Source organism: Macaca nemestrina, chromosome 13 (genome assembly GCF_043159975.1).
Source record: "Macaca nemestrina isolate mMacNem1 chromosome 13, mMacNem.hap1, whole genome shotgun sequence".
In the NCBI taxonomy this organism is placed as follows: domain Eukaryota; kingdom Metazoa; phylum Chordata; class Mammalia; order Primates; family Cercopithecidae; genus Macaca; species Macaca nemestrina.
The window spans coordinates 103,186,950-103,202,704 of NC_092137.1; the positions used below are offsets into that span (position 1 = coordinate 103,186,950).

General features: G+C 38.4%; 1 protein-coding gene across 1 annotated transcript in view; it reads right to left on the reverse strand.

Annotated features, from left to right (window-relative positions):
- LOC105496025 (eukaryotic translation initiation factor 2 alpha kinase 3) overlaps positions 1-15,755 on the reverse strand; it is an 81,741-nt gene that overhangs the window by 16,926 nt on the left and 49,060 nt on the right. Inside the window, exons 10-13 of the mRNA XM_011766062.3 lie at positions 15,359-15,471; positions 11,495-11,617; positions 8,223-8,372; positions 2,103-2,883 (exon numbers count right to left, since the gene is read on the reverse strand). Of these exons, the coding sequence (XP_011764364.2) occupies positions 2,103-2,883; positions 8,223-8,372; positions 11,495-11,617; positions 15,359-15,471 (1,167 nt within the window). The remainder of the gene's footprint in view (positions 1-2,102; positions 2,884-8,222; positions 8,373-11,494; positions 11,618-15,358; positions 15,472-15,755) is intronic.

The window sequence follows — 15,755 nt, forward strand, 5'->3', positions numbered from 1 at the left end:
CTGTCAGAATACTGTATATCAAGAGAAACTGAGAAAAGCTCAGAGTGGAGAAAAGAGAAGACCAGAAGTCAGTCTAAAGAGGTAGGAGTCAAAGTCCTGAAGACAAAAATGTGACCAAAATATAACAGGGGGAGAGGGCCTAGGAGGTTTAACATTGAGCCAAAGATTTAGGTCAGAACGTAGCAAAATGTACAGCTTTTTCACCCAGGAATAAAAATCTTGGCTTTTTTTTTTTTTTTTTTTTGGTTGGGGACCACACTAGAAATCTTTAGAAGGAATTGCCTTCTATTTAGAAAGGAAAAAACCTTTCTGATTTCTAGAAAAACTAACAGGAATATTAACTTTCTTCTTGCAATTTTTCTGGTGCATAGACAATTACAGAAAAATCTTTAGACAACATTGTAGCATTAAATGGATATTTACCAATATCTCATTTACATTATAACATTAGCAGAAGAATATTCATTATTAGTGAAAACATGATTCATTGTCTTTCAAGTTGGCATTTGTGCGTACAGCAAGTGTTAAGTACAGGAAGAATGTGTATTTCAGCTAGTTGTTTTCCACCTAGTGATAACCATTTACTATATTGAAACCTAAATGCTAGTATTCTCTCAAATTAGCGGTGTGTGGTCTCTTGTAAACTGTCTTCTCCAATCCAACCAAATAATTCATCTCTGAACTTTTCATTCAGTGCAGAACAATTCTTGGTAATTCTTGGTAATCAGTTTGGGCCCACATCAAAATCACTGAAGCATAATCATTATGTGTGACTAAATAACAATTATATTGAAAAATAAGAATTATTTCTAATTCCTACACTTGTTACCCTAAAACTCTTAAAATATACCAAAGAATTTGAAAACCTACCGCTGATTTTAGAAGAAAATAACTTGTGTCCAAATAGCTACTTTTGTGTCTGAAACAAGCCTGTGGTTACATAAAACTGGAAAGACTTAAAATGGAATCACATCTATCAAGACTTTAAGCTACTTTCATCAGAAAAGTATTTATACATTCACTCCACATCTATTGGTGATGGCTAAGAGTACATGGAATGTGGGAAATTAGTTAAATAAAAGTTCCATATACTTATTTTTAGAAACACTACTAAGGAAATGTCATGTTTTAGTAAGAATCTTTAATTAATTTTGCACATTACATTACTACAACATTCACTATTGAATATATTGAAAATAGAATCCAAGGTTTTAGAGCTATAAACAGTCATCTGGTTAACTATTTGCTACCTTTCCCCATTCAGCTTCTGAGACGGAGTCTCGCTCTGCCGCCCAGGCTGGAGTGCAGTGGCCAGATCTCGGTTCACTGCAAGCTCCACATCCCGGGTTCACGCCATTCTCCTGCCTCAGCCTCCTGAGTAGCTGGGACTACAGGCGCCCGCCACCTCGCCCGGCTAGTTTTTTGTATTTTTTAGTAGAGACAGGGTTTCACCGTGTCAGCCAGGATGGTCTCGATCTTCTGACCTCGTGATCCGCCCGTCTCGGCCTCCCAAAGTGCTGGGATTACAGGCTTGAGCCACCGCGCCCGGCCCCCATTCAGCTTCTTACCCCTTCCCCCAAAGTCTAAAGAGTTCAGAAATAGAAGGAAAAGTGTGGAGATCTGCCCCAATTCAAGCTGGCTAATGAAGGAACCCATGTCTCTCCTTCCATTCGGATACCTTTCACCATGCTGCTTCAGAGCCCTGCAGGCATTCGTGTCAGGGTTACTCAAAATCATAGAGGAAAAAAAACAAAAAAACAAAAACAAAAACAAAAAAACAGGCTATATCTGCTCATGGTGGATTTTACCTAAAGATTCCTTTTTCTTTTTTTCCCTCACCTGGACTACTGAGAATACCTTTTACAGTAAAATGAACACAAACACATTAACGAAGAGAATGAATGCATGGTTTGCCTAAAGGTTTCAGACATAAGACTTCTTATTCTTGCAGCAGGCCCCTCCAAGGCTACTTTCTCAGACCTCTGTTCTCAGATGCTTTTACTCTCCCCAACTCTTAAGGATGCGTCAGAGTACTGCAAGTACTTCTCTGAATCACAAAACGTCAGATTGAAACCCAAGGGTGATGCGCCACAAATACAGACCTTGAGGTCCCTGTGCATCAGTCCTTTACTGTGAAGAAACTCCACTGCCTCTGCGATCTGCAGGAAGATGTGCAGACACATGCTCCTCTCTCTCTCCTCTATGGTACATCGTCCATTCATCCAGTCTTTGAGGTTTTCTTTTCTGCACAGCTGCATTTGAATGTAAAGATACACCTTTGGGGAACTGGGCTGGAGTTTTTCTGTGGTGTTTTTAGTGAGATCTAAACTTAAAGTGGTTGGTCTTGGAGGAGAAATAGATAATGTAGCTTCAGAAGAAGATTTGCTACTGGTGGGCTTGAAAGCAGTTAGTTTATTTGCACAATGGTTGCCAATATGCAATCGATTAGTTTTGGGCTCTTCTTTACTGGAAGCATTATCACAGCCAGAATCTTCAAATACTATTGAAGAGGAAGTTCTCTCCCTTGACCTTACATAAGGAGAAGCTTCAGAAGGACAAAGTTCAAAGGAGTGCCCCTCATCATTGCCATCCATAGTACCATCTTCCACATCACAGTCTGTAAGGCAGCTGTCCTGGAGGTTGTATGCTGCATCCACTGACTCACTGATGTCCTCATGGTCCATTCCTGAGAATTCCAGTGGTGAGAACTGGCTCTCAGATGAACTTGTCTGGTCACAGGAAATCCCTACTGAAAAAGACCTGCTTCTTTCTGGTGAAGGAGCTATGATTTCAACATGTTCTTTTGTAGAGAAAGGATCCATTCTGCGTATTTTAACTGATGGTGCATCCATTGGGCTAGGAGAACTGAGTGGCCAGTCTGTGCTAAAAGTGGGAGAAATACAAAGGGGTAAGAGTGAATATATATTGATTAAAGTACCTGAACTGCACCCTCTGTTTAAAAAGCAACTATAATAAGGCCACTTACCAAATGGCAAACAACAAAACAACATACAAACTAAATAAAAACATGTAATGTGAGATAGAGAACATCACATTCCATTCATTCCTTCTAAAAAACTTAATTTTAAAGCTTAATTTTATACATGAAACAGTACCTGGGACTGTCTGGGGCTGCCAGAGCAGCCTAAGCCTTTTATGCAAAGTGAAGAAAGGATTCCTTGGTGGCTGTGATTCTGAAGCCCTAATCCAAAGTAGGGCAGCGCCTCACAAGACCTTGAGATACGTGGCCACTTCACTTGGACCTTCCACAGCTTACTTATTGGTTGAGTCTATAATAAGCACCACTTTAACAAGGTACCTCATGTGGGTCTAATGTTGCTTAGACACCTGTAGGTAGGAGTTTCACTCCAGTTGTTTGGTGGCAGTCTATCTACACATGCTTCCTTTTTCTTCTCCTTTAACAGTTTTTAAAGGGCCTTCCTTCCTATAGCATATCATAGTTAATATGGGCAATATATTCAGGCTATGCCTTACAAGAGACCCTGAAGGAAGCACTAAACATGGAAAGGAACAACCGGTACCAGCCATTGCAAAAACATACCAAAATGTAAAGACCATCGAGGCTAGGAAGAAACTGCATCAACTAACGGGCAAAATAACCAGTTAATATCATAATGGCAGGATCAAGTTCACACATAACAATCTTAACCTTAAATGTAAATGGACTAAATGCTCCAATTAAAAGACACAGACTGGCAAACTGGATAAAGAGTCAAGACCCATCAGTCTGCTGTATTCAGGAGACCCATCTCACACGCAGAGACATACATAGGCTCAAAATAAAGGGATGGAGGAAGATTTACCAAGCAAATGGAGAACAAAAAAAAAGCGGGGGTTGCAATACTAAAGTCTCTGATAAAACAGACTTTAAACCATCAAAGATCAAAAGAGACAAAGAAGGCCATTACATAATGGTAAAGGGATCAATTCAACAGGAAGAGCTAACTATCCTAAATATATATGCACCCAATACAGGAGCACCCAGATTCATAAAGCAAGTCCTTAGAGACTTACAAAGAGACTTAGACTCCCATACAATAATAATGGGAGACTTCAACACTCCACTGTCAACATTAGACAGATCAACGAGACAGAAAGTTAACAAGGATATCCAGGAATTGAACTCATCTCTGCAGCAAGCAGACCTAATAGACATCTATAGAACTCTCCACCCCAAATCAACAGAATATACATTCTTCTCAGCACCACATCGTACTTACTCCAAAATTGACCACGTAATTGGAAGTAAAGCACTCCTCAGCAAATGTACAAGAACAGAAATTATAACAAACTGTCTCTCAGACCACAGTGCAATCAAACTAGAACTCAGGACTAAGAAACTCAATCAAAACCGCTCAACTACATGGAAACTGAACAACCTGCTCCTGAATGACTACTGGGTACATAACGAAATGAAGGCAGAAATAAAGATGTTCTTTGAAACCAATGAGAACAAAGATACAACATACCAGAATCTCTGGGGCACATTTAAAGCAGTGTGTAGAGGGAAATTTATAGCACTAAATGCCCACAAGAGAAAGCAGGAAAGATCTAAAATTGACACTCTAACATCGCAATTAAAGGAACTAGAGAAGCAAGAGCAAACACATTCGAAAGCTAGCAGAAGGCAAGAAATAACTAAGATCAGAGCAGAACTGAAGGAGATAGAGACACAAAAAACCCTCCAAAAAAATCAATGAATCCAGGAGTTGGTTTTTTGAAAAGATCAACAAAATTGACAGACCACTAGCAAGACTAATAAAGAAGAAAAGAGAGAAGAATCAAATTGACGCAATTAAAAATGATAAAGGGGATATCACCACCGACCCCACAGAAATACAAGCTACCATCAGAGAATACTATAAACACCTCTACGCAAATAAACTGGAAAATCTAGAAGAAATGGATAATTTCCTGGACACTTACACTCTTCCAAGACTAAACCAGGAAGAAGTTGAATCCCTGAATAGACCAATAGCAGGCTCTGAAATTGAGGCAATAATTAATAGCCTACCAACCAAAAAAAGTCCAGGACCAGATGGATTCACAGCTGAATCCTACCAGAGGTACAAGGAGGAGTTGGTACCATTCCTTCTGAAACTATTCCAATCAATAGAAAAAGAGGGAATCCTCCCTAACTCATTTTATGAGGCCAACATCATCCTGATACCAAAGTCTGGCAGAGACACAACAAAAAAAGAGAATTTTAAACCAATATCCCTGATGAACATCGATGCAAAAATCCTCAATAAAATACTGGCAAACCGGATTCAGCAACACATCAAAAAGCTTATCCACCATGATCAAGTGGGCTTCATCCCTGGGATGCAAGGCTGGTTCAACATTCGCAAATCAATAAACATAATCCAGCATATAAACAGAACCAAAGACAAGAACCACATGATTATCTCAATAGATGCAGAAAAGGCTTTTGACAAAATTCAACAGCCCTTCATGCTAAAAACGCTCAATAAATTCGGTATTGATGGAACGTACCTCAAAATAATATGAGCTATTTATGACAAACCCACAGCCAATATCATACTGAATGGGCAAAAACTGGAAAAATTCCCTTTGAAAACTGGCACAAGACAGGGATGCCCTCTCTCACCACTCCTATTCAACATAGTGTTGGAAGTTCTGGCTAGGGCAATTAGGCAAGAGAAAGAAATCAAGGGTATTCAGTTAGGAAAAGAAGAAGTCAAATTGTCCCTCTTTGCAGATGACATGATTGTATATTTAGAAAACCCCATTGTCTCAGCCCAAAATCTCCTTAAGCTGATAAGCAACTTCAGCAAAGTCTCAGGATACAAAATTAATGTGCAAAAATCACAAGCATTCTTATACACCAGTAACAGACAAACAGAGAGCCAAATCAGGAATGAACTTCCATTCACAATTGCTTCAAAGAGAATAAAATACCTAGGAGTCCAACTTACAAGGGATGTAAAGGACCTCTTCAAGGAGAACTACAAACCACTGCTCAGTGAAATAAAAGAGGACACAAACAAATGGAAGAACATACCATGGACAGGAAGAATCAATGTCGTGAAAATGGCCATACTGCCCAAGGTAATTTATAGATTCAATGCCATCCCCATCAAGCTACCAATGAGTTTCTTCACAGAATTGGAAAAAACTGCTTTAAAGTTCATATGGAACCAAAAAAGAGCCCGCATCTCCAAGACAATCCTAAGTCAAAAGAACAAAGCTGGAGGCATCACGCTACCTGACTTCAAACTATACTACAAGGCTACAGTAACCAAAACAGCATGGTACTGGTACCAAAACAGAGATATAGACCAATGGAACAGAACAGAGTCCTCAGAAATAATACCACACATCTACAGCCATCTGATCTTTGACAAACCTGAGAGAAACAAGAAATGGGGAAAGGATTCCCTATTTAATAAATGGTGCTGGGAAAATTGGCTAGCCATAAGTAGAAAGCTGAAACTGGATCCTTTCCTTACTCCTTATATGAAAATTAATTCAAGATGGATTAGAGACTTAAATGTTAGACCAAATACCATAAAAATCCTAGAGGAAAACCTAGGTAGTACCATTCAGGACATAGGCATGGGCAAAGACTTCATGTCTAAAACACCAAAAGCAACAGCAGCAAAAGCCAAAATTGACAAATGGGATCTCATTAAACTAAAGAGCTTCTGCACAGCAAAAGAAACTACCATCAGAGTGAACAGGCAACCTACAGAATGGGAGAAAATTTTTGCAATCTACTCATCTGACAAAGGGCTAATATCCAGAACCTACAAAGAACTCAAACAAATTTACAAGAAAAAAACAAACAACCCCATCAAAAAGTGGGCAAAGGATACGAACAGACATTTCTCAAAAGAAGACATTCATACAGCCAACAGACACATGAAAAAATGCTCATCATCACTGGCCATCAGAGAAATGCAAATCAAAACCACAATGAGATACCATCTCACACCAGTTAGAATGGCGATCATTAAAAAGTCAGGAAACAACAGGTGCTGGAGAGGATGTGGAGAAATAGGAACACTTTTACACTGTTGGTGGGATTGTAAACTAGTTCAACCATTATGGAAAACAGTATGGCAATTCCTCAAGGATCTAGAACTAGATGTACCATATGACCCAGCCATCCCATTACTGGGTATATACCCAAAGGATTATAAATTATGCTGCTATAAAGACACATGCACACGTATGTTTATTGCAGCACTATTCACAATAGCAAAGACTTGGAATCAACCCAAATGTCCATCAGTGACAGATTGGATTAAGAAAATGTGGCACATATACACCATGGAATACTATGCAGCCATCAAAAAGGATGAGTTTGTGTCCTTTGTAGGGACATGGATGCAGCTGGAAACCATCATTCTTAGCAAACTATCACAAGAACAGAAAACCAAACACCGTATGTTCTCACTCATAGGTGGGAACTGAACAATGAGATCACTTGGACTCAGGAAGGGGAACATCACACACCGGGGCCTATCATGGGGAGGGGGGAGGGGGGAGGGATTGCATTGGGAGTTATACCTGATGTAAATGACGAGTTGATGGGTGCAGCACACCAACATGGCACAAGTATACATATGTAACAAACCTGCACGTTATGCACATGTACCCTACAACTTAAAGTATAATAATAATAAATAAATTAAAAAAAAAATATATATATATATTCAGGCTAAGTTTATGTATTTTTAACTGCAAATAGTTCAAAACTACTTAAAAAGAAGTTGTAAATTGTTAAGTGCTAAGAATTAAATAAACATTTTTAAAATTGGAGACAGAAGCAGATACCTTATATTGAGAAAAGACACCATAAATCCCTCAATCAGTCACAATGTATAGAGCCCTATTAACTAATAATTTTTTAGAATGTAAGTTCTCTCTTATTTTTTCTAAGAGACAGGGTCTCACTATGTTGCTCAGGTTGGTCTTGAACTCCTGGGCTCAAGCAATCTTCCCACCTCGGCCTCCCAAAGTGCTAGGATTATAGGCATGAGTCACCCCTGCATGTTCTCAAAATCTAAATCAAAATTTCACAAGTGGTTAGAGAACTTTTGAAAACATGAAACAGAACTCTGCTGTTCCTTTTCTTTAAAAAAAAAAAAAAAAAACCCTAAAGTTATAAAATTGATATTGTAATCACACAAGCTAAAAACTAGCTTAAGTGTATGTGTAACAAAGTTAGTTACCTTGCATCTTTCAGCCAAATTTCATCCATCTTTTCTTGCCACTTCTCTGGTGGTGCTTCGAGCCAGGCATTGAAATATCTAACAATGCCTGGGTGTTCAAGCTTGGCTAAGGCTTTAACTTCTCGCATTACCTTTTCCCGAGCCAATTCCCTGAAAGAGAAAATATTTAAGGTGATGGATATTCCAGTTGCACTGATTTATCTTTACAAATTATACGACTTATACTCCTAAAATATGTAGATGTATTATATATCAATAAAAAAGGAAAATTAAAGAAATAACATTAGCCTGAAAAAGAGAGTAAGACAACACTGAAGGCTGTTCATATCTGAAGAAATATTCATATCTAATAGTGAAAACAGAAAAATAATAAAATAGGATCTTTTCTTGAAAACTAAAATTAGAAACAGATGAGTTAGCCTAGGTTATACTTTTTTTTTTTTTTTTTTTTGAGACAGGGTCTTGCTCTGTCACCCAGGCTGGAGTGCAGTGGCACAATCTTGGCTCTCTGCACCTCCACCTCCCTGGTTCAAGTGATTCTCATGCCTCAGCCTCCCGAGTAGCTGGGTTACAGATGTGCACCACCACACCCAGCCAATGTTGTGTTTTTAGTAGAGACGGGGTTTCACCATGTTGGTCAGGCGGTCTCAAACTCCTAACCTCAGGTGATCCACCTGCCTCGGCCTCCCCAAGTGCTGGGATTACAGGCGTGAGCCACTGTGCCCGGCCAGCCTAGGGGGTATACTTCTAAAAGGCCACACAAGTCCTGTATTTTAAAAAATACAGGTATTTCAGGTTTTTTTTTTTTTTCCTGGAAATAAATGCTACAAGTGCATCTACTGCACATAAAAATAAAGTTTTAAAATCCCAACTTCTTTGCTTGGCATTTAAGGTGCTATAAGCTATCTCTTTTTTTTTTTTTTTTTTCTTTGCCTGAGACAGAGTCTCACTCTGTCACCCAGGCTGGAGAACAGTGATACGATCTCTGTACCTCCACCTGCTCACTGTAACCTCCACCTGCCTTTTAGTAAAGATGAGATTTTGTCATGTTGGTCAGGCTGGTCTCGAACTCCTGGCCTCAAGTAATCCACTCGCCTAGGACTCCTAAAGTGCTGGGATTACAAGCATGAGCCACTGTGCCTGGCCAACCTATCCTTTTCTTCCTCTCTTCCATCCTCCCCTATTCTCACCCTTTGTTCCATCTATTCCAGAACTCTTACCATTCTCCATACCACCTCCAAGTGCTTGTGAAAGCCTTTGCTCGGGCCATTTCATGCACTTGGCCATCCCTCCCCACCTGTCTTCTACTGAGGAAAAGGCTACTCTTGATACCCAGAGCAAATGTCACCATTTTTATGAAGCTTGACTGCCTTTTGGCCACATCTGCTCTCCTTCATGATAAGCTATTAATATTTACTAAGATAAGGCAAAGGTCAAAATCTTTCTTGCATTGTATTTACTTGAGTGTACATACAAAAGCACCAAAAAGGTACAGGCTTCTTAAGGGCAGAAACCTTAGTTTTTATAGCTTATGTAGTGCCTGGCACATATGAATATTTAAACTACTCAAAAGTTATTTACCAAAAGGAAAAAATAAGTTCCCTAGTACCCAAACCACCCAACTCCTGTCCTTACCAGACAGGAATTTGAAAAAACTGCGACTACCAGATATGACGACAGCACAACAATTAGTGTGCATTTAATCTAGAATCAACAAGAGGCCAGGCACAGTGGCTCACACCTGCAATCCCAGCACTTTGGGAGGGCAAGGCAAGTGGATCATTTGAGGTCAGGAGTTCGAGACCAGCCTGGCCAACACGGTGAAATACTGTCTCTACTAAAAATACAAAAATTAGCTGGGCATGGTGGTGCATGCTTGTAATCCCAGCAGTTTGGGAGGCCAAGGCAGGTGGATCACCTGAGGTCAGGAGTGAAACACCATCTCTACCAAAATACAAAATTAGGCTGGGTATGGTGGTGCATGTCTGTAATCCCAGCTACTCGGGAGGCTGAAGCATGAGAATCACTTGAACCAGGGAGGCAGAGGTTGCAGAGAGCCGAGACTGTGCAATCTGCACTCCAGCCTGGGTGACAGAGTGAGACCCTGTCTCAAAAAAAAAAAAAAAAAAAGAGAAGAAAAAAAAAAAAAGCAACAAGAGCCTTCTACATAGTTAGAATAAAACGTATTGCTGGAAGCCTATCATCTTAAGCATCACACTGTTCTGAGCCAGAAATCACACTTCTAGGAATCTATCCTAAGGAAACAGAAATTGTCAAAATGTACATAAAAAGATGAATATTGCAAAGTTTTTTTTTTATGGTAAAGTTATTTCTAATTGTTACAAATTAGAAACCACATTGTTTAACAATAAGAAATGGTTAAACAAAATATAGCACGTGTATTAAATGGACTATTACCAAGCCATAAAATACTTTTAATATACTTTAGGATTCTAATAAAAAATTTTTTTGTTTTTTTTTTTGAGATGGAGTCTCGCTCTGTCGCCCAGGCTGGAGTGCATCTCAGCTCACTGCAAGCTCCACCTCCCAGATTCACGCCATTCTCCTGCCTCAGCCTCCCGAGTAGCTGGGACTACTGGTGCCCGCCACCACGCCTGGCTAATTTTTTTGTATTTTTAGTAGAGACGGGGTTTCACTGCGTTTGCCAGGATGGTCTGGATCTCCTGACCTTGTGATCCGCCCGCCTTGGCCTCCCAAAGTGCTGGGATTACAGGCATGAGCCACCGTGCCCAGCCAAAATACTCTTAATAACATGAAAAACATAGAGGATATGAAGAAGAAAGCAACAGACAAAACTGTACAGTACTGGCAACTGGCTACCAGTTAGGTAAATTTATGACCAGAAAACAAAATCAAAAGGATACACTCTAAAGTGCTAATAATAGTTATTACCGGATAGAGACAATATAATTCAAATGTTTTTGTTCTAGTACTTTTCCTTATTTACACAAAAATATAGAATATTTTAAAATGCTGCAATTTATTGAAGTCTAGTTATTATAAGCCACTAAACGAAAGTCCTGAGTTAATAATAAAAAACAAGGGCATATTTTAAAAGTAGATAGAAAGCAACCTATATAGATAACAACTTTTAGACAGCTGGTTAATTGGCAGCACTTAGAACCTAAGATTTGAAAGGTCTGAAACTGTGTTTTCTATGGTGTTTACAGAGTACAGTAAGAAGGATAATTTACCCATGAGATTAGATCACACTGTGCTGATTTCAATTTACTAAAGGTACCACCCATTACCTATTGGGCAGACGGATCCTCTTGATAGCATAATTGCAGTCATCTACTTTGTTTTTAGCTTCAAAAACAACTCCAAAGCCACCACGTCCCAGGCACTGAATTGGCTCAAAATCAGTTAGATATCTTTAAAAAGAGGTAAAATTTATAAAGGTTTGCAATAGTTCTAAATTTTGTGGTAAGGTGAAAATCAGTTCAATCTTATGACACATAAAAATGTATAAACTCATAGAACTCATCTTAATAAATAGTATAATTTGATTAACGCATTTTTAGTTCTTCTGTTTGTATAAATGAAGCAAACACATTCTTACATTTCCTAGAAAAAAATTAAAAATAAAAAAGATGTGTTTAATTGGGAATCACTTGTTCTTACAGCTATTGCACCACTGATGTGTGCTGTCTAATACTTCCTATCATCTACCAAAATATCATATTCCTAATTCTCGTATCTTTTACATTCTGTAACATTTTGTACTCAATTACAGAAAATGTGGTTTTATCTTAGCTAATTACCTGTAAATTTTATGGGAAAAATTTAATCAATCCTATTTTACCCAGGTACTATTTTAGCCATAAACCTTCCTAGGAACCAAAGCTGACATGGGTTGGGTTGCCTCATGAGTCAGTGTACTTACCACTGGAGGTACCAAGTCAGACAGAAGCCAACTCACCATCTGTCACTCACAGGGGCCTCCACTAAGCAGGCTTTTTCTCCCTTTAGTGCTGACTTCACTGACCTGCACTGTACAATCCAGTCAATTTGCACCATGCTCTCTCACAATTCAAGGTTTTGCTTCTGCTGTCTGCTCCACTGGGATGGCCTTCCTCTGTGCGCTTAATGAACCCTATTCTTCTTTGATTCTGCTCGTCTCACCACCTCTGTAAGGCTTTCTTAGACTCCTGTCTCAACATTCCCATAACACTCTTCACACAATACTTTGAAGTATTTAAACTTAACCTTAATTTTTTGCAATTATTTGTAAGCCGCTCCCTTCTCCCACTGCCACTGTATTGTGGGGGCCGTGAATGCAGAAAACCATTCTTGTTTCTCTTTGTATTTCCAAAGGGTGGGCACTACTTGACAAACCGAAAGTCTAACAAACGTCTGTTGAATAAATGCATGAATTAATAAATGAATAAATTAGATTATGTCTGATATCCCTTATAAGGGTAAGTTAATTACTTTATGACTTACATACTTATTAATTTAGTAGTTGCCTCAGCTGGTTAAAGCATGGAATTAAGGAGAAGCAATAGATTTCAACGTTCCATGGGCCAATTCCTTTCATAGAAAATGAAGAGTAATAATCTGTATTCCTAAAAATAGCCAGTCAAGGTACCTCAGTACAAATCAATCTCCCCAAATGCAAAAGCCCACAAAGTTCATATCCTACTCCTGGAGGGCCAACTGAATTATCTTCCTATATTAAGGAAAACACCTATATAAAAATGGATTATCTTCTAAAAAGAGTAACACCCTTATGTTATTACAGACCCTAGAAATGTAAGTATCATCTTGCCTAAGTTGTCAGCTGATAAATGACAGAGGTGGGATTTGAACTCATGACTGAATGCAGAGATTATATTCTTAACAGTGCTTAGAACATCGTTGCCACCTAAAAACATTAGGTATTCTATAGAACTCCCATACAAAAAAAAAAAAGACTCAAGAGCTGCATTCTTCATATTGAATAAAGTTAAAGAAAAACTGACTTAAGTCTAATTCAGTTTTGAGTATATTATTCTAATTTTCTTGACAACAGCCTGACAAATACATCTTTATTCATGATACCGCATTTATTCTACTCCCCAAACCTCATCTCTACTTGCCGAACTCTCACAATTTAAAATTCAGTTCAAATATGACTTCACTTATGATGCCCTCCTAGATCATCACAGATTTAGTGATTTGGTTCATGACTTTCTTCTTATATGTTTGTTTTACCCAGTAGTATCTTTCCCATAGACTTTAAGTTTCTCCAGGATAGGAGTGGTCTTTTAATTCTCCCAAAGCCTGAATTATTGTCCTGCACACAGCTGTTCAGAATAAATGTTTAATGAACAATGAATGACTTCAGTAGTAGACTACCTCGTGGGAGTTGTTGGATTCTTTATTCTTTCTCTCACTGCCTGCTGGTGTTGACAGTCACTGACATATTAGTATTTTTATTAGCAAGGGTATTAAAGTAGCCTTTAGCATTTGTTAATCACCTAGTAAATTTTGCTTTGTTTGTGAAATTGACTGGTTTTACCTGCTCCCCATCATCCTGAAGCAGCTGGTTTGATAGAAAGGTAGAATGGCCTTTTGAAGACTCCATTACACTGCCAGGTAGGTGCCTTGCAGGGCTAGGGGAAGGTTCTCCAGAAAGCTGTATATGCTCTGAATCAGTGTCTAATATATTGTAGCATGGTTTCTCCCATAGCCAGTATGCACAGGTCCAGGGATCAAGGAATGGAAATGGGAGTGGCATCACCCACCATTACCCCCTAGTGATCTATTAGCAACAGTTTTGCTTCCTGTTCCTGTGAACTTATGTTTGGCTGGCCTAGAGGTCTTCGTCTAAGAGAGAGGAACACTTCCACCAGGAGATACAACAGCAACTTTGAACTCCTCATGCCTTTGAATCAACAAAGAAGACAGCTACTGTGATGGCTGGGTGACTGATCCTGACTACCAAGGGGAAGCTGGAGTATTGCTTCACAGTGGAGGTGTAAGAAAGAGGAGGTCTGAAACACATGAAATCCCTTAGGGACCTCTTTGCATCATCATGCCTTGTGATGAAAATCAATGGAAAACTATAACAATTCAATCCAGGCAGAACTACCAGTCTCCCAAGACCCTTCAGGACTGTGGATTTGGGTCACCAAATAAAGAATTACAACCAGCTGAGGTGTTGTCTGATGGGAAAGGGAATATGGGATAGACAGGGGAAGAAGGTACTTATAAATACCAGCTGTGACCACACGACAGGTGGCAAAAATGAGGACTGTAATTATCACAAGTATTTCCTTAATTTGTTGTGAATATGCTTGTGCATCTCTATCTATATAGAAGTAGATATATAGAGATATATGCCTATGTATAAGGTATATATGCACATCTTGCCGTTTCTGTTTCCTTGGAGGGCCCTAATATACATATTTATCTATTATTTTCAATCTTTTCTGCCATAAAATCATTACCCTAGATATTAAGCAGTATAGTTCCACGTCTTTTCCTTGTCCCCATATCACTAAAGTGATAAGAAGTATGCTATCAAGACAAAGAGAAAAGTAGGTATAATCCATGTAATACGAAAAATAGACCATGACACCATTTATAGTTACCACAATGCATCAAAGGTTACATTTTATACTTGAGAGATTGTAATAGCTTCTCTACTTTTATTTTACTTTTATTTAAACTGCCTACTTTTAGCTAATCCATCTCCCCCTTCTGCTTTTAAAAACTATCTGTTCTATTAGTGTTTTTCCCTATATTTCTACTTCCTATTACAGATAAAACAATGAAAATAAATGAGGATTCAGAAACATGTGGAGACTTATATCACATCTTATAAACATAGTAATTATTATCTGGTACTATAAATGCTAATCCTAGTACATAGTAGGCCCTAAATAACTAAGTTACTTGAATAAGAACTTAATTTGGTAGCTGAAATTCTAAACTCCTGTAACACTCTATTTTTATCTTTCTTAGGGTATATACCACTTTTAATACATTTAAGTTACTTGAATTTATTTATTTATTGAGGGTTAAGTCTACGTTTTATTTTTCTAGGTATCTACACATTAAAAAATTTAAACAAGATCTTAGGTCATTTCTTCTTTGATTCAAATGGCTGTATTTTATAAGACTCTTACCGTGATACATATCCAGAGTTTTTTATGTCATTCCAGTTACTGTCATTGGCTTCACCACTTACAGAATCATATTTATTTTCAGTTTGACACTGAGTTTCAGACTCCTTCCTTTGCTGATAAGGTGAAAAACAAAATCACTACCAGTACAAAGCTGAACTGAAGTTAGCTAACGATTTTGGTTATAAAATAAACAACACTGAAAGATACACAAGTAGCATCAAGAAAAATAAAAGCATTATGAAAACAAAATGCAGCATTTTGCTTTATTACAAAAGAAAAAAACTTTATCTTCCCATTGCTATCCCTCCAGTATTTGAGGGAATTTTGTTTCTTTATAATGTGGGTATGTCATATGTACAGCATGATATATAACTAGATATAAAGAGAAAGACAGTGC